Source organism: Schistocerca nitens, chromosome 7 (genome assembly GCF_023898315.1).
Source record: "Schistocerca nitens isolate TAMUIC-IGC-003100 chromosome 7, iqSchNite1.1, whole genome shotgun sequence".
NCBI classification, from domain to species: domain Eukaryota; kingdom Metazoa; phylum Arthropoda; class Insecta; order Orthoptera; family Acrididae; genus Schistocerca; species Schistocerca nitens.
Genome location: NC_064620.1, coordinates 229,808,747 through 229,833,782, shown reverse-complemented (window position 1 = coordinate 229,833,782; position 25,036 = coordinate 229,808,747). Strand labels below are relative to the sequence as shown.

The following is a 25,036-nucleotide window of genomic DNA, read 5'->3' as shown; positions in this document are numbered from 1 at the left end:
GATGCTGTCGAGAAGGGAGTACCTCAGAAACGCATTGTGCGTCTCAGTCTTGGATGTCCGCCCCCTGATCACCTACTAACTGCCACTTGAGGCCGAAGACCTCGGCAATGCTTGAGTCTCTCTACCTCTGACGGCGGGATCCTACATCTGAATTAAGTCAATCTACACAGCAGAGTGTGCCGACTTCTCTTTCTACATTTCTCTTACAGCTTATTAGATCTACAGCTTTGCTTCCACCGTTGTCCAATAGATGGCAGTAGAAGCAAGTGGTGTAGTATATAAGATCAACATCAACAAAATCGAAACGAGGGCAATGGGATGTAGCCGAATTAAATCATGTGATGTGTGGGGATTAGATACTTAAAGTAGTAAATGAGTTTTGCTATTTTGGAAGCAGTTTAGACAAGAAGAGAATAGAAGCTTTTGAAATGTGGTGCTACAGAAGAATACTGAAGATTAGATCGGTAGAACACGTAACTAACGAGGAGATACTGAATGAAAATGGGGAGAAGAGAAATTTGTGGTAGAACCTGACTAAAAGAACGGATCGGTTGGCAGGACACATTCTGAGGCATCAATGGATCACCAGTTTAGTACTGGAGGGAAGCGTGGGGGGTAAAAATCGTAGAGGGAGGCCAACAGATGAATATAATAAGCAGATTCAGAAGGATGTAGGTTGCAGTAGGTACTGGGAGATGAAGAAGCTTGCACAGGATAGAGTAGCATGGAGAGCTGCATCAAACCAGTCTCTGGACTGAAGACCACAACAACAACATATAAAAGACAATGACTTGACTGACTGACTGACTGACTGACTGACTGACTCGTCATCGCCCAGCCCAAGCCGCTGAGGACAGAAACTTGAAATTTGGAGGATGATGTGTATCTTATATTGTACGCATCGTTTAAGAAGGGATTTTTTGAAACTCCAACACTAAGGGGGTGAAATAGGGCATGAAGGATTTTTTTGAAAAATTTCGCTATTAAAGCAATTTCGAAGCCAGACATACGAAAATTACTATATGGTTACTCGGTCAGAAGTAAAGAAACACATGTTTCATTAATTTTGGAAATTTAACCGTATGGGAGTGAAATAGTGGATGAAAGCTTTTTTGAAAATATATCATTGTTAAAGAACTACTAAAGTATGTTTAAAACTACATCTATGAACACTGGTAATACGTGTTTCAGTTTTTTGGGAACTGAACCCATAAGGGGGTGAAATAGGGGATGAAAGTTTTTATGAGAATATTTTTTTATGAAAGCATTTTTGAAGCTCAGTCAACGAAAATTTAAATTTGGCTTCCCAGTTAATTAAAAAATACGTGTTTCGCTGTTTTTGAAAATTTAACCCCTGTATGGGTGAAACGGTGCCCGAAAGGTTTTACGGCAATATTTAATTCTGCAAGCATTTTTGACGCTAAATCTATGAAAATTTGTATTTTGCTTCCATGCTAGAACTAAAACATACGTATGTCACTGTATTTGGACATTCAGGCCCTAAGGAGGTGAAATAGGGCGTGAAACATATTATGAAAATATTTCATTGCGAAAGCATTTTTAAAGCTAATTCTTTGAAAATTGGTGTTTGGCTTCTCGGTCAGAGATGAAAAAATACATGTTTCATTGTTTTTGGAAATTCAACCCCTAATGGGGTGAAATAGGGTCACGCTGATTCACTGACTTATCACCGCCCAGCCCAAACCGCTAAGGACAGAAACTTGAAGTTTGGGGAGAGTGTGGTTCTTATACTGTACGCATCGTTTAAGAAGAAAATGTCTGAAATTCCACTCCTCAGTGGTAGAAATAAGGGATGACATGCTTTTTGAAAGTCTGTCGCTATTAAGCGAGTTTTGAAGCCAGAACAAAGAAAACTGGTATGTGGTTTCTCAGTCAGAAAATAAAATATATTTGTTTCAGCATTTTTGGAAATTGAAGCACTAAGGGGGTAAAATGGTGGGTGAAAGTTTTTTAAATCAAATATTACTAAGAAACTACTAAAGGATTTTTAAGGCTACATCCATGACAACTGGTATTTGACTTCTCGGTTAGAAATAAAAAAATACGCATTTCAGTACTTCTTGAAATTCGACACCTAAAGAAATGCAATAGAGGATGAAAACTGTCAAGAAAATATTTCGTTACATTAAAAAAATTTAAAATTAAATTTATGAAAACTGGTATTTCACATCTCTATTAGGTATAAAGAAATATTTGTTATGGGACGAAATTGCTATGAAAATATCTCCATAAGAACGCAGAAGACGATTAAAAACAACTTTGGACCCCAGCTACCAGAATCGCTTTTTACTCAGAAGTACATTCGGAATAGACCATACTTATATGGGCTTAATTAGCGTGAAAAGCTTAGAAGGTGTTACAGTTGTGAAAAACATAAAAATTCGATTAAATAAAAAGAAAATTTCTGCAGGCCAGATAGTCTACGGGGGAGAAGCAGCGGGCGCAAAGCTACTTATATATACACTATGTGATCGAAAGTATCCGGACACCTGGCTAAAATGTCTTACAAGTTCGTGGCGCCCTCCATCGGTAATGCTGGAATCCAGTATGGTGTTGGCCCACCCTTAGCCTTGATGACAGCTTCCATTCTCGCAGGCACACGTTCAGTAATGTGTTGGAATGTTCCTTGGGGAATGGCAGCCCATTCTTCCGGAGAGGTATCGATGTCGGTCCGTGAGGCCTGGCACTAAGTCGGGGTTCCAAAACATCCCAAAAATGTTCTACATGATTCAGGTTAGGACTCTGTGCAGGCCAGTCCATTACAGGGATGTTATTGTTGTGTAACCACTCCGTCACAGGCCGAGCGTTGAACAGGTGCTCGATCGTGTTGAATCGACATCTCCGATTTGCTCTTCAACAGTGGTAAGCAAGAAGGTGCGTAAAACATCAATGTAGGCCTCTGCTGTTATAGTGCCATGCGAAACAACATGCCTCCATGAAAAACACGGCCACACCATGACACCACCGCCTCCAAATTTTACTGTTGGCGCTACACACGCTGGCGGATGACGTTCACCGGGCATTCGCCATACCCAAACCCTGCATTGGATCACCACTTTGCGTACCGTGATTCGACGTGCCACACAACATTTTTCCACTGTTCAATTGTTCAATGTTTACGCTCCTTATACCAAGCGAGGCGTCGTTTGGCATTTACCGGCATGATGTGTAGCTTATGAGCAGCCGCTCGACCAGGAAATCCAAGTTTTCACACCTGTCATAGTACTTTTATTGGGTCCTGATGCACTTTGGAATTCCTGTGTGAAGGTCTGGATAGATGTTTGCTTATTACATGTTACGACCCTCTTCAACTGTCGGCGGTCTCCTTCAGTCAACAGACGAGGTCGGCCTGTACGTTTTTGTGCTGTACATGTCCCTTCACGTTTCCACTTCACTATCACATAGAAAACAGTGGACCTAGGGATGTTTAGAAGTGTGGAAATCTGGCATACAGACGTATGACACAAACGACACCCAATCACCTGACCACGTTCGAAGTCCGTGAGTTCCGCGTAGCGCCCCATTCTGCTCTCTCATGACGTTTAATGACTACTGAGGTCGCTGATATGGAGTACCTGGCAGTAGGTGGCAGCACAATGCACTTAATATGCAAAACGTATGTTTTTGGTGGGGGTGTCCGGATACTTTTGATCACTTAGTGTATATGGTGTGCTTCATCAATCAGTTTAAACATAAATAGCTCGAACGCTTAAGCTCTGTATGTACCAATTAACATTTGTAAAACCGAGCGAGGTGGCGCAGTGGTTAGCACACTGGACTCGCATTCGGGAGGACGACGGTTCAATCCCGTCTCCGGCCATCCTGATTTAGGTTTTCCGTGATTTCCCTAAATCGTTTCAGGCAAATTCCGGGATGGTTCCTTTGAAAGGGCACGGCCGATTTCCTTCCCAATCCTTCCCTAACCCGAGCTTGCGCTCCGTCTCTAATGACCTCGTTGTCGACGGGACGTTAAACACTAACCACCACCACCACCACATTTGTAAATGTTTGATGTTGAGTACACAATACTGATCCTGCTTTCCTTGTTGGCAACATTGCACCAGTAAGTTGGAGCACATCCTTTTTGCTAGTAACAAGTAGGGTTTGAAATCATTTACAACCTCGCCGTTGAGCGCCCATAGCTCCGGTTTGGATACCTCTTCTTTAGTGCTGACCCTCATGGTTCTAAATCGGTACTGTTTCGTGGCCGTTCATTGCGAGTCCTAGCATTCTATCGTTGCTGTATGTAGCACAGTAAAGTATAGCTTAGTGAATGTCATGTAAAGCAAGAGAATCTTGTCCCCATCCCGAAACTATACCACACCACACAAACACCACTCCTTTTTCCATGGCATAAGTCGAGTTCTGCGCGGGGCATCAATAATTGCTTCCTCTGATTCCTGGAAAAGCTTCCGTTACTGACTACTAAAGTTTACAAAAAAGGATTAATTGTTGAGAAGCAATTGCGTGAGACTGTCTGAATTGTGGGAAGAAAAAGTTACCAAGACTTTATACGCAAGGCACAAAACCAGCTTCTGTCTCCTCCTAAACCACTGCACCGATTTCAGCCAAACTTGGGGCGCATATCCCTTGCTGTCAGGCAACAATAGCTGTCAGGGCAGGAAACATTTATCTGCCATCGTTCAGGAGAAATTATATCATAAACAATGAGATGCGTGAAATACTGCAGCATCACGCACGATGTTCAAATTTATTACTTCTGTGCCACCAACATTATTCGCAATAAATTTCGCAGACAGTATCTACATTTGTGGCAAAATGCATCTACAAAATCATATCATGTACGTACTGAACCGGGGTCCTAGAAACGACGAAGAGGCTTCGCCCGCCGTAGCACTCAGTGGTTCACAATCCCACAACAGGCCACAGCAGTCCGGCCACCCCACCGCCGCCCCACACGGATCCCAGGGTTACTGTGCGGTTCAGCACCCAGTGGACCCCCGGGAACGTCTCATACTAGACGAGTGTAACATCAAATGTTTGCACGGTATAATGATTATCGAGTACGCGTACGTGGAAAAGGTGTTTGTGCAGCAATCGCCCACACAGTGTAACTGAGGCGTAATAAGGGGAACCAGCCCCCAATCGCCGAGGCAGATGTAAAACCGCCTTAAAAACCATCCACAGGCTGGCCGGAACACCGGACCTCGACACCAATCCGCGGGGCTGGGTTCGTGCCGGAGACCGCTCGGGAAGCAACGCGTTAGACCGCGCGGCTAGCCGTGAGGGCTAGATTATATCATGGCACCACACACAGTCAAGGAGGTATGACATCATAAACACTGAGATGAGTGGTAAACTGCCGCATTGTGCGTGACGCTTAAATTTATTAATTCTAACTCTATTCGCAACATATTTTGCAGATAGTATGCTATGGACCACTCAATGTGGATACACAAATTCATCACTATGCGACACATAGTTCAAGAGATAGGAAAGAAACTCTCAGATGCGAGAAAAAAAATGTCGGATCATGCACGAAGTTTTAACACATTTGTTCTTTACTAATACAACACAACTATAGTTGAGTCAACTTACGGAAATCTCTGACACCTGGCAGTGCCTGTGAGAGCTTTCAGCTGCGAAGCGCAAACATCCATAGGCGAAAACAATAGGAGTCTATAGCGCTATGAAGAGGCATTGCCACAAAGATGTTTAAAATTCGCACTGTAGACACGCGAAGCAGCTGTACTTATACATTCGTACATTGTGCGTGTTTCTTTGTGCGACTGTTCATAATTTCAAAGGTGTTTTCACGAATACATGGAAATATTGTATTATTCTGCCCATTCATTTAATATAGGGTACCTATGAAAGCTGCTTTTTCGGATCGCTAGACAATAATTCAAGCAAATCATAGTAATGGAGTTTATTATAGTAAGTTAAATTGTCAGTACCTTGCGCATTCACAAAGAGGTGTCGCAAGCAAATGGCGACATGCAAATAATCAATGTGCTTCGGTATATACAATTTCAATGCAAACAAAACAAAATACTTCATAAGTCACTGCTATGGCGTTTCTATAATGGCTCGTCTTCCACTGCGGCCGGTTTTTTTTTCCCCTGATGTTAAAATGCAGCTTCACCGGTGGCTCACGGTCTTACTGTCTTAGTGGATAGTAAAACTGTTCCATTCGACAATGATGTCATTCCAAAGACATCACTTGAGTGCACGTTGAAGATGTGGCGGAGGGACTTGAAATCCCATACCACCCTCCGACGGTGGAAGTTCAGGTCGCAGGCAAATACTGACCAACTACGAATTACAATAGGTATCAATAGTGGTGGTTTATGATGGTCGATACCCATCGAATGGTCAATTCAACACTAAAGCTTTATAAGTGACCATGAAAGTGCTATTGTTAGCCATGGTCAGGCTTGGAATCCTCAAGGGTGGTGAGAGGAACAGGGTGTCGGTACCAATGCCAGGGAGGCGTTGTGCCAATGTTTTGTAAGCCGGTGACTGTGTTGCGTAGGGCTTCTACTTTGGCATAGAGACGGCTTGTCTTCTTTTGCATGGACGTATCGAGAGTGGCCATTTCCTCGTGGAGGGTAACTACCCTAATGAGGGGAAGGGCATGCAGGCTCCAGCGATGCACCTTATTCTGCAGGCGCTGGAGGGTCTGCATCTGGGAGACACTAATTGTAGCCCATGTAGTGGAAGCATTGGTGAGAGAAGGGTGGACAACCATCCAGTACAGCCGGAGCGTGGTGTCGAGGTTCAGTTGCCTACTGTTGAACATTGGGTACAATGTGTCCTTTTGGGTTTCATATTCTGCATGGTGATGGAAGAGCTGTTTTTTATGCATCCGTACACCTAGATATTTGGTATCGGGGGACCGTGGGACCTGGACGCCTGCAATAGTGATGGTGTGGCGGAGGATGGGGTGCCATTTAGTGAAATAGACTGCCGTAGTTTTGTCGGCATTGAGGGCAATCTTGTTGGAACGACACCAGGTCACTGTCGCATCCACTTGCCTCTGGAGGCGAGCATTGAGCTGGTCTGTGTTGCAGCTGGTGGCGTTCATCGGAATATTGCTGGCCGCGGCTAAGCCGGGCGGCGCTTATATTCTCTTGGCCTAGATGCCGCTCCTGCCGCACTCGTGGCGTACTATTGGCTGACGTCGTTTCACAGCCCTCTTTGTTGTAACGTTCCAGGTCGACGAGCCGGCGCTTGATTTTACACCGGAACAGATATTACATTACAAACACGGTTCATTTTACGTTTCCGTTTCTAATAGAAAAATTAGCAAAATGAATATCCTAGCAATGCCCGGTTGGTCAGCTAGTACCAAAGTAAATTTTATAAGACAGTAACTATCGGTGCTCTGTTTGATCTTCAACAGACTTCTCATTGGAAAGGTGGATATTGTTGTGGCAGACGATACAGTCCCTAGTTCCTGCAGGTGAGACTTGTAAAAGAGAAAAGCGGACGCAAATTTGGCAACGCTTGTATGTGTGTTTGCAGGGCGCAGGGTCGGCGGAAGATCTCCCGCGTGGACATCGAGAAGTGCCGGCCGCGCATCCAGCGCTGCGAGAAGCTCGCCTGCACCGACAACTCGACCAGGGGCCCCGTCTGCGGCTCCGACGCCAACACCTACGACGACATGTGCAAGCTGCAGAAGGAGGCCTGTCTGTGAGTCTCTACTCTGTATTTGCTTTTGTTGTTCGGGAGGTCTGTCAGTTATCTTCTAGTCGCTGAACTGTCCAACTGCGTACATGGAATGAAAGCTTGTGCGATTTTTAAATACCACTGCCTTTTACAAAAGCCTGAAAATTATTTCAGTGCATAACTATAAAGCACTGGAGAACGTGCTGTCCATAATCTCCAGTCTGCAGGTCCGTGACTCAGCTCGCCGAAATTGAAATAAAATGTTATAATTCTCTATGCACACTCTAATACCAAAAAAAAAAAAAGACGCACCACCAAGGAATTATCCAAATTGGACGGAAATCGGTAGATGTGATGCAAATGTACAGACAAACAAATGATTACAATTTCAGAAAAATTGGGTCATTTATTCAAGAGAAAGAGCTTCAGAAACTGAGCAAGTCAGTGGCGCGTTAGCCGACCTCTGGTCGTTATGCGAGCGGTTATTCAGCTCGAGATTGATTGTTAAGATTAGTCGGGTGCTATCCTGTGGGATAGCACCCTAAATCGTCAAAAGCTCACGATGGTTGGAGGTCACTGCCCGTAATGTTGCAGAACTTCTCAGTTGGAGAGAGATCCAGCGAATTTGTTGGTCAAGGTAGAGTTTGGCAAGCACTAAGACAAGCAGCAGAAACTCTCTCCGTGTGCGGACGGGCATTATCTTGCTGAAATGTACGCCCAGGATGGCTCGCCATGGAAAGCAACAAAACGGGGCGTAGAACATCTTCGACGTACCGCTGTGGCGTAAGCGTGGGCGCGGATGACAACCAAAGGGGTACAGACATGAAATGGATTGGCACCACAGACCGATCACTCCTGGTTGTCGGACCGTATAGGCGACAGTAAGGTTTGTATCCCACCTCTGTCCAGGGCGTCTCCAAACGTATCTTCGCTACTCAGCGTGACTCAGTTCGAAGCCAGACTCATCACTGCATCTATATCTACACGGATACCCTGAAAATCACATTTAAGTGCCTGGCAGAGGGTTCATCGAACCACATTCACAATTCTCTATTATTCCAATCTCGTATAGCGTGCGGAAAGAACGAACACCTATGTCTTTCCGTACGAGCTCTGATTTCCCTTATTTTATCGTGGTGATCGTTCCTCCCTATGTAGGTTGGTGTCAACAAATTGTTTTCGCATTCGGAGGAGGAAGTTGGCGATTGGAATTTCGTGATAAGATTCCGTCGCAACGAAAAACACCTTTCTTTTAATGATTTCCAGCCCAAATCCTGTATCATTTCTGTGACACTCTCTCCCATATTTCGCGATAATACAAAACGTGCTGCCTTTCTTTAAACTTTTTCGATGTACTCCGTCAGTCCTATCTGGTAAGGATCCCACACCTCGCAGCAGTATTCTAAAAGAGGACGGACAAGCGTAGTGTAGCCAGTCTCCTTAGTAGGTCTGTTGCATTTTCTAAGTGTCCTGCCAATAAAACGCAGTCTTTGGTTAGCATTCCCCACAGCATTTTCTATGTGCTTCTTCCAATTTACGTTGTTCGTAATTGTAATACGTAGGTATTTATTTGAATTTACGGCTTTTAGATTAGACTGATTTATCGCGTAACCGAAGTTTAACGAGTTCCTTTCAGCACTCATGTGGATGACCTCACACTTTTCGTTATTCAGGGTCAACTGCCACTTTTCGCACCATTCCGATATTTTTTCTAAATCGTTTTGCAGTTTGTTTTGATCTTCTGATGACTTTATTAGTCGACAAACGACAGCGTCATCTGCAAACAACCGAAGACGGTTGCTCAGATTGTCTCCCAAATCGTTTATATAGATAAGGAACAGCAAAGGGCTTATAACACTACCTTGGGAACGCCAGAAATCACTTCTGTTTTACTCGATGACTTTCCGTCAATTACTACGAACTGTGACCTCTCTGACAGGAAATCACAAATCCATTCACATAATTGAGACGCTATTTCATAATCACGCAATTTCACCTCGAGCCGCTTGTGTGGTACAGTGTCAAAAGCCTTCCGGAAATCCAGAGATACGGAATCGATCTGAAATCTCTTGTCAATAGCACTCAGCACTTCGTGTGAATAAAGAGCTAGTTGTGTTTCACAGGAACGATGTTTTCTAAACCTATGTTGACTGTGTGTCAATAGACCGTTTTCTTCGAGGTAATTCATTACGTTCGAACACAATATATGTTCTAAAATCCTCCTGCATATCGACGTTAACGATATGGGCCTGTAATTTAGTGGACTACTCGTACTACCTTTCTTGAATATTGGTGTGACATGTGCAACTTTCCAGTCTTTGAATACAGATCTTTCGTCGAGCGAATGGTTGTACATGACTTAAGTTTGGAGCTAATGCATCAGCATACTCCGAAAGGAACCTAATTGTTATACTGTCTGGACCAGAAGACTTGCTTTTATTAAGTGATTTAAGTTACTTCACTACTCCGAGGATATTTACTTCTACATTGCTCATGTTGGCAGCTGTTCTCGACTCAAATTCTGAAATATTTGCTTCGTCTTCCTTTGTGAAAGGCAATTCTATACCAGTCAATGAGATTCCAGGCCGAATGTACCCGACACTACTGCTAGCGGGCTTGTCGGTATTAAGAGGTCAATGGTAGTCGGCGCAAAGGGCGCCGTGATCTCTGCCCCCTTTCTGTGAGCCGTGTGGCCACTAAAGCACCAGTTGCACTTCGGATCGATGATGATGACGAATCTTGGGCTCAGAGTGCCTCTCGGTCATCACGTTCTGTCGTCTCTAGCTGGACCCATTTCTGGCAACATTTTCCAATAGCAGCAACGCTCTTGTTCACAGAGCGATACACCCATTACTCCAACCGGCTTCTTTCGAGTACTTATTAAGGTAGCAAGACTTCAAAGAACTGCAAATATATTAACAAATATATTAACTGTGGGTGAGAACTTTTATTGAATTTACGGCAGTAGACTTTCATTTAACGTAATAGTCCTCTCGCAGATGCTGCCATCTGCGTATATTGTTCACACGCCTGTCTGCGAGGCATAGTTACTGTTCAAATGAGTACATGGAATGAGATTCGCAAAGACTTTCTGACACGGTATCGACAGCCCCTTGTTTACTATCCTTGCCAACTGCGCGGTCAAATTGCCCAGCAGCGTCAAAAATGCATCCATCGGCTGCCAAAGTTCAGAATTTTGCATTTTCTGTAGATACCTGTATGAATATCAATTTGTGAACAATTTGCATAACTCCTTCGTGGTGCGGTATTTCTTTTTCCTCCTTTTTTTAGTGTATAATACAGAGATGTCATGAACTAAGACGTTAAACGAAAGCCTACTATCGTTTAATAAACCACTACATTCAATAGAAGTTCTTGTCCACAGTTAATATTTTTGCAGTTCATGAAAATTTTCCTATCTTAATCAGTACTCGACACAGTTCAAACACGACTTCTACTCGAATTTCCAAGTATTGTTTATTATCACTCCTTCTGTTAATTAAGTGCAGCATTGGTATGCGGCAGGTACTGGCTTGTTCCGTAGCCTCTTCTCTACAGCTCCATTTGGCAGGAAGCCTCAGCATTGAACGGTTGTGTTGTTAGAGTGTAAAGTATGGAACCCTGCGCAGACTGTCGGTCAATGTGATTCAAGCAATGTGGAGTCATTAAATTCTTGATAGCAGAAGGTGTCATCCCAAAGGAGATTCATCAGATAATGAAAGCAGTTTATGGTGCCTGTGTTGATATGAGTACTGTGCGTCGTTGGGCTACTAAGTTTGAAGATGTTGAGGCGGGAACATCTGACCTGCGTGACAGAGTGTTGGACGTCCTGTGTCAGCACCCACCGAGTTTCACAAGCAAAATGTTGACCGACTGATTCGGGACGATCGTCGTATCACTCAGAGAGAAACTGCAAGCGCAATTGGAATTTCACAAGAACGTGTGGGTCACTTCATTGCTTTGCTTGGCTATAAGAAGATCCGTCCACTATGAGTACCCCTGCCCCAGGTGCTGACTCCTGAAATGAAAGCGCACAGACTTGAAATTTGCCAGGAACTCCTCTCGCGATACGAGAATGAAGGCGACGCCTTTCTGCATTCAATTGTGACAGGAGACGAAACGCGGGTACACCATTACGACCCGGAGACGAAACGTCAGTGTATGGAATATCGACACAAAGACTCGCCCCAGAAAAAGAAATTCAAGACGCAGCCTTCAGCTGGAAAAATCATGGGCACATGCTCATGTAAAATGCCGATTGTGCCTGCAGTTTCTCTCTGACTGATATGACGGTCGTCCTGAATCAATCTGTCAATATTTTGCTTGTCAAACTCGGTGGTCGCTGTCACAGGACGTCCAACTCTTTTGTTTGTCACGTAGGTCAGATGTTCCCGCCTCAACATCTTTAAAACTTACTCGACCAAAGAATATGCGCTTTTGAAATTTTGTAAAAAGCGGATTTTTCTCGAAACTAATGAGCAGATCGTGCTGAAACTCAAAATATGTCATCTTAATATTGGTTTTACATCTTGCAAAGTATTGTGACATTATTTAAATACAAAATTGTTAAGGCTTTCGTGGCCACTTGTTGACAAACTGCCTATTGGCTTCTGTCTCGGGTTCTTTGGCCGACGTTCATCTAATGATTTTTCTGACGTTTCGCCAGCACGAGTGGCTGGCATTGTCAAAGCCTCACCCTCCATTGCACAGTTCACCACCGGCAATGGAGGGTGAAGCTTTGACAATGCCAGCCACTCGTGCTGGCGAAACGTCAGAAAAATCATTAGATGAACGTCGGCCGAAGAACCCGAGACAGAAGCCAATAGGCAGTTTGTCATTATTTAAATACTTAATTTTATTTCAAACTATTGTGCAGTTCTTTGAGTATCAGTGCATACGTTAGGATATGCCCCGATCCCTCACTCGCCTGCTATCGTGGCTGTATATCCACAGTACTTGCGCCCCCCCCCCCCCTCCCTCCCGCGTTACTGCCACCATGCTCTCTCTCTCTCTCTCAAACCATCAGATGTGACTCACTGCTTTGCACCCCACCACAATTGAATGTGTACTGATAATTGAAAATCTGTGCCACCCCGAAGCTCGACTGGAATTCCTGCTTATCAAGAGTCTCACCTCAACATTTAGACTAACTGAGCTTGATTCCAGAAGTCTAACACCTATTTACACTGATGGTTCAGCATAACTGAACAGTTTGAACTGATATCATTTTAAGCCACTAATTTCATTTCCATCAATCCATTCATTTCATTTCATTCCAGTGCATTTAACTCGTTTCCATCACAATTATTCTTACTACTTCAGTGTATTGAAATGAAATGAAATAATTGTATGGCATTATTGGCTAGGAGACCCATCTATGGTTGTTTGGACACCTAGCCCAAGTCTCTTTATTTGATGCCACTTCAGTGAGTCGCTTGTCAACGATGAAGAAAACACAATATCCAGTTCCTGAGTAGGTAAAATCTCCAACTTGGCCAGGAATCAAACCCAGGCCTCCTGCATGGTAGCCAATTGCACTGACCTCTCAGCTCCAGAGATGGAAAAAATATTTGATAGAACCCCATTACTCATCCTATTATGTTATTACATCCCTGTATAATGGGGCTTGTTACATACTATGAGAGGCAATGTAACACAGCAGTGTAAGACTGTTATTGTAGAAACTACCATGTTAACTATTTATTGGTGCTTCAAGATGTGTCCTTTCAGCCTAACCTTTCATTTAGTCTAGCTGTTCTATAAATAATTCTCTTTGGTGAAGTTTCAAGTTTAATCTTCAAGCCTAATGCAGGAAATGCAACTCTTGAGAAAATAACAAAAATCTTATCGAAAATAAACACCTACATTTACATCAATGTGACTACTCTGCATTTCACACTTAAGTGCTTGGCAAAGTGCTCAAAGAACCACCTTCAGGCTATTTTGCAACCATTCCATTCTCAAACAGCATCTGGGAATAACAAACACTAAATCTTTCCATCTGGGCTCTGGCTTCTCTAATTTTTTCTGTACAGCTATTTCTGCACTTGTAGATGGGAGTCAAGAAAATATTTTCACACTCGGAGAAGCTATTTGGCGATTCAAATTTCATAAAAAGATCTCAAAGCAATGAAAAACACCTTGCTTATTATGTCCGTGACATACTCTCCCATATTTCACGATAATATGTAACAAGCTGCCTGTCATTGAACTTTTTCGATGTTCTCCATCAATCCTATCTGATAAGGATCCCATATTGTGTTGCAATGCTCCCAAAGAGGACGGCAAGTCTAGTGCAAGCAATCTAATAGGTTTGTTGTATCTCCTAAGTGTTCTGACAGTAAAAAACTACAAAAAAGAAAAAAAAAGTGATACACCCTTGTTGGTGGCACATTTTAGTCCACCGCTATGTAACTGAAGATGGTGTAAGAGTCAGTTTTGACAAATGAGCTACAAGAAGCCTGAGAAGCCAATGGGAAACCAGATATTTTATGTTGGAGACAGGCAGTCACATACTTAATAGAAGTGGCATGTAGTTACAATTTTTTAATGATGTACTTACATATTTATTTTCTTCTTTCATTTTCACAGTAAAGGAATACTGATGGCACATGTGGGCAACTGTTCTGACCTAACAGCAAAGGATGAATGCCCAGAAGAATGTCCAGATACTGAGGACAAGCCAGTGTGTGCCTCTGATGGAAATGTCTACAGGTTAGTGAAAAATGCATCCATGCCTGACTGCAGTTTCATGATTTAGCAACATTTTAACAGTAATTGTTGTACTCTGTCATTATTTTTATGATTAATTCTCTCTCTGAAAGGCATGTCATGGAACATTTAATATTGTTTCGTTACTATTTTCATCAAACTTTCACAGCTACAAGTGGAAGAATGGAGATTAATTCATGAAAATTTTGTTTTTCCTCTTCCTCCCACTTTGGCTGGATCTTGCCTTTCTACATTTTTACGCTGGATGTACATTAGACCTACACTGACACATTAGCTGAGAAGGAAACAAAACTACAAAATGTTTAATACTATTTGTTGCTACCTTTTCACTCAGTTCCTTGAACTATCAATCAGCAAAATTTCTTTCTTTATGCTTCATTTAGCACTTATATATATATATATATATATATATATATATATATATATATATATATATATATATATATATATATATATATATATTTCAAAAAGGAGTGTAGGTAAAGTTTGCCTCTCATGGATGACTCCATTTCATACCATTATGTAAAACTTGTGGCATTACTTATAAGTCTATATCTTAAGTAGCTGCCATTATTAACATATTTTCATGTAAATCATAACTTTTTCAATGACCAACAACATGTTATGAGTGATTTTTCAATTTCTTTCCATTTATTTGTCGACTGAACAGTCTATGGCTGTTCCAGTTTACAGTGTTTGGTGGGCACAAAATTTCAGCCGAGATGCTGCTGTTGTCATGTTTTCTGACAAACTGACCTCCTGGTGGTGCGCTACTGATTTGCATCCCCATCCCTTGTGTATGGAGCAGCTTGCAGGAGGAGGTGATATGTTGACTCTGCACCCCCAGGAGGTCAGTTCATCAGCACACCTGATGATGGTAATAGCTCTGATTGCCAAAATATTGTGCCCACTGGACACTGAACCAGAAGTATGCCTGTGGACTGTTCAAATGACAGGTCAGATGTTTCAAGAATTATAACCTCTTTATATTTCTTCTCTTACCAAGATAAGAAACCAAGGCAATAATAATGAAATCTAACTTTCTCTTCTCAGTAATGGGCAGGTGAATGTATTGAACAACAGAATTGCTTTTCGATGTTCACTATAACACTGTGTGTCCAAATGATTAAAACAATCTGTACTTCATACTGCTCATGAGATTAGCGTGCACAATCTCTGCTATAAATTCAGCAAATGCAGTGCTACTGAATACTGAAATATGCAAATAACTGATGTGCGTCATCCCACACAATCTCCTAATAAATTAAGTTTATTTACGTGTTCACTGGGAACCCAATTATCTTTTACATGAAATCTTATCCCCTTCAACAAATTCTTGATCCACAATGTATGCAAGTTATATGTTTGAGAATGAACTGTGTCTCTTTGTTTCAGATCTGAGTGTATCATGCGGCGAGAGACATGCGGACAAAAAGTAGTAGCAGTTCCTCTTCATCACTGCCGCACAACTGAGCGTTGCAATGATATATGTGATGAGGAGAGTGCCTTTGTTTGTGGTTCGGACAATAAATTCTATCGCAACGAATGTGAGATGCGTCGCAGCAACTGTGGGTGAGTGTGACTTCCAATTACTCATTTCAAGTTGCAACAGGCAACAACAGGGAAGAACGGTGGCAGGTGGCTTGTCTTCACTGGATGGAATAGGGCACACAGTGTATATCTGCAAATCATAGGTAAAGGCAACTTCCAAACCTACACCAGTGTGTGTTCCTCGCATAGTAAGGAAAAAGAAAATAACATGCCCTTTGTGGATAGTCAACGATCTTTCAGTGTTACGAAACAAGTCATATAAAGTTCATCAGTATAAGGAAAAGGATAGATTGCCACACAACATAAAGATGACATGTTGAGTTGTAGACTGGCACAACAGAAAGACTGCCACACATTTATATGAAGACGGTATCCGTTCTTTCGGACACGTTCAAAGGAACAGATACCATCTTCATATAGTTAAGGTTAACTGGCCATTGACCTCCTTCTTCTGTGCTCGATGCACACGCATTGCCCAACTCTTATGGGACTCAATAAGATTGTTTGCCGCTAGTAATGAGTGTAATGGGCAGGGACACTACGAATGTAGTGTGTGGACATTAAGTTGGGAATGTGGGTCTCACAGGGGCAGGCAAGAGATAAATCCCTGCAGTTGCACTATCCTCTGTGCCCTCAGTGTCTCAGATGGATAGAGCATCTGCCATGTAAGAAGGAGATCCCAGGTTCAAGTCCTGGTCGGGGCACACATTTTCAACTGTCCCCGTTGATGTACATCAATGCCTGTAGACAGCTTAGAGTCTTGATTTAATTATCATTTCATGTCACACATTTAGCTTTCTGCCGAAGTCTTCTTCAGAAAAGGAACCCCCACACATGCACACACTCACATACAGACATTCATTCACACAAGCAAGCACACATGGTGCACACATGACCACCATCTCCAGCAGCTCAAATTGGAATGCAGCTGTCACATGGAAAAATAGCAACAATATGTAGAGGCCAGAAAAGTGGAAGGTATAGCAGGGTATGGGTGGGGTGAGAGAAGTTGTAGTCTGGTGGAGGGTGGAAGGACTAGATGGAGATATGACAAGACTGCCACTAGACACAGCATCGAGAGGCTGTGGGGTAGGGTGTTGGGGAGGGGGCAACAGGGAGCGGAAAATGAGAGAGCAGGGAAGGGGAAAGACGGGTGGGTGCACTGACGCAGGGTGGCACACCGTGAGGGTGAGGGGACATGAATAAGAAGGATGTGACAGGACAGACATTTCAGGAACTGTTGTGTGGAGGGTATGGGGCAGCTGTCACATGGAAAAATAGCAACAATATGTAGAGGCCAGAAAAGTGGAAGGTTGAGGCCAGGATGATTTCCGGAGTGAAGAATGTGTTGTAAGGATAACTCCCTTCTGTGCGGTGCAGAAAAGTTGGTGGTGGATGACATGAACCAGATGGCCAGGGGTGTAAAGGAGACATTGAAATCAAGCATGTTTGTTCAGCTGCATGTTCTGCCACTGGGTGATCTACTACAGTACACCCAAAATCATCCTGGCCGCAACCTCAGGTAACATACTGTCCCCACACTCTCCACCAACAGTTTCCACACCCTCTGTCCTATCACCTTCTCCTTTCTGATGTCCCTTCAACCTCATTGGAAGCCGTCCTCTGCCAACACACCCACCCATCTTTCCGTTTCCCTTCTCCTCTACTTTTCTACTCCCCATAACTCACCCTCCACGACACCCTGCCCAACAGCATCCAAACACTGCACCTGGTCACAGTCTTGTCTTGCCTCCCTCTAGTCCCTGCACACTCTGCCAGACGGCACTCTTCTCTCCCCCTATCCACACACTGCCACCCCTTCTCCTTCACTGTCCCCTCCAGACTGCTGCTCGCATTCCACATGACAGTTGCATTCTGGTCTAAGCTGCTGGATATGGCAGTCATGTGTGTGTGAAGTGCGCTTGCTTGTGTGAATGACTGTGTGTGTTCATGTGTGTGTGTTTCCTTTTCTGAAAAAGGCCTTAGGCTGAAAGCTAAATGTCTGTCAGTCTTTTCATTGTGGCTGTCTCCAACTCAACATGTCATCTTTAAGAAGAGTAGCAGTCTTTCTTTTTCCTTATATTGCTTATATTCCAACGTGTTGTTTCCATTGTTAGGTGAAGTTCAGTTACATTTTACATTTTCAAAGGAAGTTTTCGATGTTGTCAACTCTCTTAAAAATAAATCTTCAAGTGATTATGTCAAAAGCAGTGAATATCATATTTTACTGGTAATTCACTATTATGGCACCTTAGTTCACCTACATTTGCAACACACATGACAAAAACTATAGGTGACTAAGGGAATGAAGAAGTTAGTTTATTCTGCATATTTACATTCAAACTGATTGGGGGGGGGGGGGTGTAACTACTCACCTTACAAAGATCTTTTTCTTCCCAAAAAATGAAAGCATAATATAAGAATTAGATCTGCAGAAAGGTGTTCAAAAACATGAAAATTTTGACAATGTTTCAAAATATATTTGTTTTCCTTACATATACTTCTTGTTTCTCAACAAAATAATAATAAAAATAATAATTCAAAGCATGAATACAATCCTAGGATGATAAACAATGTAAACAAGAACTTCAAGACCTTGACATTAGTAAAGAATGAAGTTAAGACATGTGGATACATATGAATTCAGCATCCTACCATACCATATTAAATGCCTTTGTTATTAATGTAGGGAACATTATGATTTAATTTAAACATCATCATCTTCATGAAGATAAGCTGATGACTGAAAAAAAGTTTCATTTTCATTGATTTTCAATTGTACAAATCATCATCAGATGATAAAAAGCCAAACAAGTATGCTAAACGTAGGTAATAGTATGTCATCAATAACAAAATAGAACCTATGGAGTTCTACTGTAGTCATAAGTAATTGTACAGCATTATAGCTATGGTCTCAGTCACAAATAGTGAACAGTGGAGTGAATTAGAAAGCGTACAAATAATTAAATTGGAATCTGTTGGATACTAGTGGTGCACAGCAACCATTGAATATTCAGATGTAAAGGAGGACAGCATTCAGTGGCAGAATCCATAATTTATTTGCAGATCTAGTTTTTGATTATATAACTATAACATAGTCATCATTAGTACATTACAAGACAAGTCATATAGGCTTCTATGTTTCTGCTATGCAAACGCTATCATCAGTTGTCACACGCTTATACTCTGACATGATTATGCCTATATGATTTTTCTGCTAATGCACTGATGATCATTATGTTATAGTCAGATCTAGAACTGCAATAAATTATGGATACTGGGCTGACTGCTGTCCTTCTTCACATTCGAGTACAAATTACTATCATGAAGGAGTGGTATGGTTTCCAATGAACCCAACTGCACACAGTTTGTGACTCAACATCATATGACTGTCATTGGTGTGCATCTTATCTTGGTGAAGATTGTTCTTTAAACATTTACTAGCTGTGGAGCATTTCCTGTATACAACTTACTAAATTAAAGATAATTCTGTTGAGTAACTCACTCTACTCAACTGACAGGTATCTTTAAAGAAACTCTTAAAGTTAATGTATTAATTTTTCTGTTAGATAAAGTGCTCTACTCAACTGACCGGCATCTTCAAAGAAACTCTTAAAGTTATTGTATTAATTTATAGTTCGATTAATATTAAAACTTTTATAAAATCGAGGTACTTTATTGTACTGTACTTGGGTGCTTGTTCTTGACTTCCTTCTACATCCCCAGACTCTCTTCTCTGCACCATACTTGGAATATGATTCACATAACTTAATCACCATATAATTGGGGCACTGTGTGGTTGACAAGCACACAGACAAAACTGAAGTCGTTGCTGAGCTTATGGAGTATACCTTCTTTAAGAGCTAAAAAAATATGTAAATTTCTTTATGAAACATTACATAAAATAAATTAAAGCCAGCCAATCCCTTTTAGCAGACTGGTAGGATGAGCTGTTTTCCTCCTTGCCATTGGTTTTACAGAAAACAGGAAAGTTGTATTTATGGCTTATCGGCTTATGATTAAAAGACGACAATGCAATCTGAATTGTCTGAACTTAATAACCTCAGCAGTTCAATTATTAAAACTATGCAGAATACTGTCACTGAGCCTGTTACCCTCACAGATCCAGCAGCTGGTGATGTCACTCATATCCCGTATGCCAATGATCCCAACCAATTTACCCAGATTCATTTTAAGCGACTTCAGTCCCAAATTAAGGTTTCATTTGCAATACCAGTAAACAAGGCTCAAGGTCAGAGAGAGAGAGAGTGGGAAGAAAGGGAGGTTGGGTGGGGGGAGGAGGGAGATCAGGATGTACATACAATTCCCATAGATATTTAGCAGTTGTGAATCATTTCCAAATTTGCTAGTGCATATATAGATACACACACACACACATGCAGAGATGATGATCTCATGGAACAGTTTTATTTGCTTACCTTCCATGCAAGGCTGAGATTAGTAATTGCAATTCATTAATAAAATATTTTCTCAGTCTTCTGATGAAAATGTACTAGTCACTAAATACACAATTACAATATATAGTTTACACCCATCACTCTTCAAGGAAAGAAAAACGTGTTCATTATTTCCCAGCTTTCTTATTTTATTACTCTCCTGTTTCTTGAACTATAACATAACTCTTAAGTCTATCCCTTTCTACTGACTTTAAGTGTGCATTAAAGAACACACTGAACAAAATAACTGTGACAATCACTGTATGACAATATTGTCTCAGTAATTTCTGAGTCTGCTTTAGCAAATTAATTATTTCTTTTCAGGAAACATGTCTATGCAGTTCCACTGAAACGCTGCCTGAGTGGCTTTGTCTTCCGTGGTTGTCAGAAGATCTGTCCACCACATTATGACCCAGTATGTGGCACAGATGGTAAGACATACTCCAACGAGTGCTTCCTCGAACTTGAAAACTGCCGCTCGCGGTCGCTGGTTTCTAAAGCACATCTTGGGCGGTGTGGGGAACCGATAGCATCTCCTCCACGCAACTATTTATATTAAGTCACTTTACTATCATTTACTTTTATATACATCATACATAATATGTCTTAGCACAAAGTGGTCTCTGGCTTTTTATTGCAAATTGCAGGGAGAATGAGGCAAACTTTATCCAGAAATGTCACTTGGATGTTGATTTGTTAGCAAAATAATGAAAGACCATTTTTCATTTTCCATCACCTATGAGATGTACACATTAATAACTTGAAAATGGTATGCAATTTTGCCACACAGGAGATATCTCACAAATCAAAACCTCTCTTAGAAAAGAAATTTACTTAAATATAAATTTTTTCCTACCGCATTCAAGCCTTCATAAATCCTGTAAGTTTCTATAAAAAAAGAAGTATGTCAGAGAGTGCCTGAACTTATTCACTAGGTGCTGAAAAGTTAAATTTCACTTTAATACAAGGAGGCTATCTAAGGCCATGTCCCTGATAAAACTACAAGGTCCATCAGCTTCCTCTCTAAAAGTGAAGTCCATTATTAAATCACAACAAATTTAAATATTTTGCTTTTATTTTTTATTGTTATGGTCACTCCCAGCATAATAAATAGCTGAGAAGTAATTTCATTTCTTGAGACACAGAAGTGTTGTGTAAAAATATAAATCACAGACAACAGGTGGATATAAGTTGTTTATTAACAATTTCATTGTTAATCATTCTCAGTGGTTTACAGCATATTGTAAGTTTAATGAAAAATGCCTCTAATGTATATGAACTATGGCACATTCCATGACTGCAAGTATTAATACTTTCTTGATTCACATTATGGAAAAGTAAAAGAAAGTATAAGATTAGTTATGTTTAACAAATTATTCAACAAGTAGGATACTTCACTCAGGAAATGATGTTTTAAGATGAGTACTTCAAATCAAATATTTGCTACTGTGTACTACTTTTCACAATGCCAAGGCAGTCTAGTTCCTGAAACAAACCCACTTTCTTAGAAATATTGCAGTACAGAAAATGAAGCAAGAGAAGATTTCTTTCATTAAGTGACATAACAGTAGTATGTAGCATAATTTATATTAAGACTATTTATAAGATTTAATTTATTTTATTTTCCTTTGCTTGTAAATATATAAAGTGTATGTTCTAATTAATGACAAATGATTTATAAAATTGTTCCTAAATTTTTGTTTATGTTTTTATACGGAATTCTTTTGTAACCTAATTTGCACAACCTGAGACTTCAAAAATCTCATATTTACTTATGTATGCCCTATATTTGTCAGTCAAGATGTTGGAAAAAAAGTTTCAACTGTTTTGATCCTCTCTTTACTCTAGAATATAGCTTGCAGAGAAATACATGCTTCATATTTAATTAGTATTGCCACATCCCAGTATGGTGCTAAAGATTATAACAATTTTGAGTACTAAGTGACAATGGCAATAAGAATTTGATGGGCATCACAGTACTCTAAAATGTTTGAGATGTAGTCGACAAGCCACATTATATGGTAACTTTGGATTCTGAATGTTTGATAATGAAATCTAAAAGTGCATAAAAACATCACAAAAAGTGCCTTTGATTTCCCTAATATGAGATAATTCACAAATGGGGAATGCAAAATTGTATGAGTCAGACTGTAAATGAAGTGATAATGTGATAATTTATTAATTAATTTAGTAAGTGAATGTAAAACATTTACTCTTTGAAAGTGAATATTTCAATAATGCTATGTTTATGGTCTGCATTTATTTTTTTGAAATACATGTATATAAACAACTGAAGTTTTACTTGAATTTTTATCAGTTTTCAGTTTTTGCCTTTGTTGTCCTCAGTGTTGCATTTGATCCACCGACTTCTAGAATTTACAGAGGACGAAAGCCACACACAGTTAGACTTCCTATTTATTGGATTGTTTCGTGAGTCTAAGTCAAAACTCTGTTTTACTACCCAAGGATCTTCTTTATGTTTTTGGCACACTTTGATGATATTAAAATTTTTGGAAAGTAGTTTCCTGGCTTTTAAATAAGGAAGGGCTCTGGTGCACTCTGTCCATTTCCACACCTTCAGACAATCAGTGAGTGGAAGACAAGAATTACTTCAAGCTTCTATTTCTTCTTTCTTTCTTTTTTTCCCTTGCAGTAGCAGACTGGGTGGGGGGAGGGGGGGGGGGTGAGAGGGTTGGAGGAGGGTGGCCCATGTGCGGCCTCCTTTCGTCCAGAGGGCAGGGCCTCCAATTCTCATGGTCTCCCTGGAACCAGACAACTTTTAATCAAATCCCAAATGAGGCCAAAGTATCTTCAGTAAATAAGATTTATTTTAGAGTTCCAGACCCCACACATATACAAAATATAAACATAGATACCTGCTTACCTATTATAATGCCTTAGTAACTGTCAGTGGGTGCAGTCAGAATTTTAAGAATTTTTGTAAAATGTTGCATGAAACTTAAAAACTGTAGAATGATAATCAGTTGTTTGCTACACACAATTATTCTTCACGTAACGCCTTTTGATACCTATGCCGCCCGCATCTCGTGGTCGTGCGGTAGCGTTCTCGCTTCCAACGCCCGGGTTCCCGGGTTCGATTCCCGGCGGGGTCAGGGATTTTCTCTGCCTCGTGATGGCTGGGTGTTGTGTGCTGTCCTTAGGTTAGTTAGGTTTAAGTAGTTCTCAGTTCTAGGGGACTTATGACCACAGCAGTTGAGTCCCATAGTGCTCAGAGCCAGCCATACCTATGCCCCCTACACAGGTATACTACAAGTACAGTTTAAAAACATCTGAAGTGCTTAACATTGATTTATTAATTTTTTAATTACAGTAGTTCATTCTAAAAATTACTTTTTCAAAAATTATAGATAATTAAAAACACTAGTCATTTAGATTTTATATGTTGGAACTAACTGTAGAAAAATGCTTTTTTTCTGCCGCACTCGCCCAATATCATAAAAATCAATCTACCTCAATAGTCAGTGCCTTGAAGGTGTTGCATCCTACTCACATCTACATCTACATCTATACTCTGCAAACTACCATGAGGTGCATGGCAGAGGGTATATTCCATTGTACCAGTTATTATGGTTCCTTTCTGTTCCACTCATGTATGGAGTGTGGGATGAGTTCGGCATGAAACATAAATAACAGATATTTCTGATGCATCTAACTCAGACTTGTCTTCATCAAATGATACTGCACATTGCTCAATACCTGTTCCCGCGCATATCAAAATTGTGATTACTGAAAAAGGTAATTAAATATATCAAAACAAGGAGGGACTTTCAGAACCTATAGGAGTACCAGGTGCACACATAAAAGGAACACATCATTGTTTTACTTTGTTGTGCTTCTACTCACATTTGAACAAGATGAATATTTATGGAAATAGATGCAATACTCACCATCACCAAAGAAACTATACGGTTTTTACTGTCACTTATTTGCCTCTGAGGGTAATACCAACAAAAATAAATTTATTTCTGTCTTCTGTTAGTGTTGGTAATTGAATCCAAAGACATCAAACCAATAGTTGTCACTTGAACATTTAGCAAATTAAGAAAAATGGAAAACACTCTCTTTGCTTGAAACTTAATAAAACCATTGACAAAGATAACCAGAAAACTGTGAATGATAAGATCAAAAAGTGGAGATACATTTTGCATTGCCTTTTGGATATTATGCTGTTTTTAGCCAAGCAAAACCTTGCTTTCCATGGTCATCATGAAGATGTTTCATCAGAAGACAGAGAAAATTTCTTACAACTGGTGCCATTAATGGAGAAATATGATCTAGTATTGAAAAGGCATTGTTTAAAACCTGAAGTGACTGCTGGTGGGTCAATGAGAGTACCTTCTTATTTGTCAAAAGGGGTACAAAATTATTTTATTTTTGTGTTGGGTGAACATTTTAAGGAAAAAAATACTGCACAAAAAATAGCTCTGAGCACTATGGGACTTAACATCTGAGGTCATCAGTCCCCTAGACTTAGAACTAATTAAACCTAACTAACCTAAGGACAGCACACACATCCATGCCTGAGGCAAGATTCGAACCTGTGACCATAGCAGCAGCGCGGTTCCAGGCTGAAGCGCCTAGAACCACCCGGCCACAGCGGCCGCCACCCATACTGCACATAT

General features: G+C 40.9%; 1 protein-coding gene across 2 annotated transcripts in view; it reads left to right on the top strand.

Annotated features, from left to right (window-relative positions):
* The window catches only part of LOC126195291 (agrin), a 296,118-nt gene extending 273,464 nt beyond the window's left edge, over window positions 1-22,654 (top strand). Inside the window, exons 7-10 of one of the 2 annotated variants that reach the window (XM_049933840.1) lie at window positions 7,517-7,677; window positions 14,245-14,367; window positions 15,781-15,957; window positions 20,718-22,654. In XM_049933840.1, coding sequence (XP_049789797.1) covers window positions 7,517-7,677; window positions 14,245-14,367; window positions 15,781-15,957; window positions 20,718-20,952 — 696 coding nt within the window. In that variant the 3' untranslated portion in view covers window positions 20,953-22,654. Of the gene's footprint in view, window positions 1-7,509; window positions 7,678-14,244; window positions 14,368-15,780; window positions 15,958-20,717 lie in introns of both variants that reach the window. The other variant, XM_049933839.1, reaches the window with a different exon arrangement.
* Window positions 22,655-25,036: the final 2,382 nt, after the last annotated feature.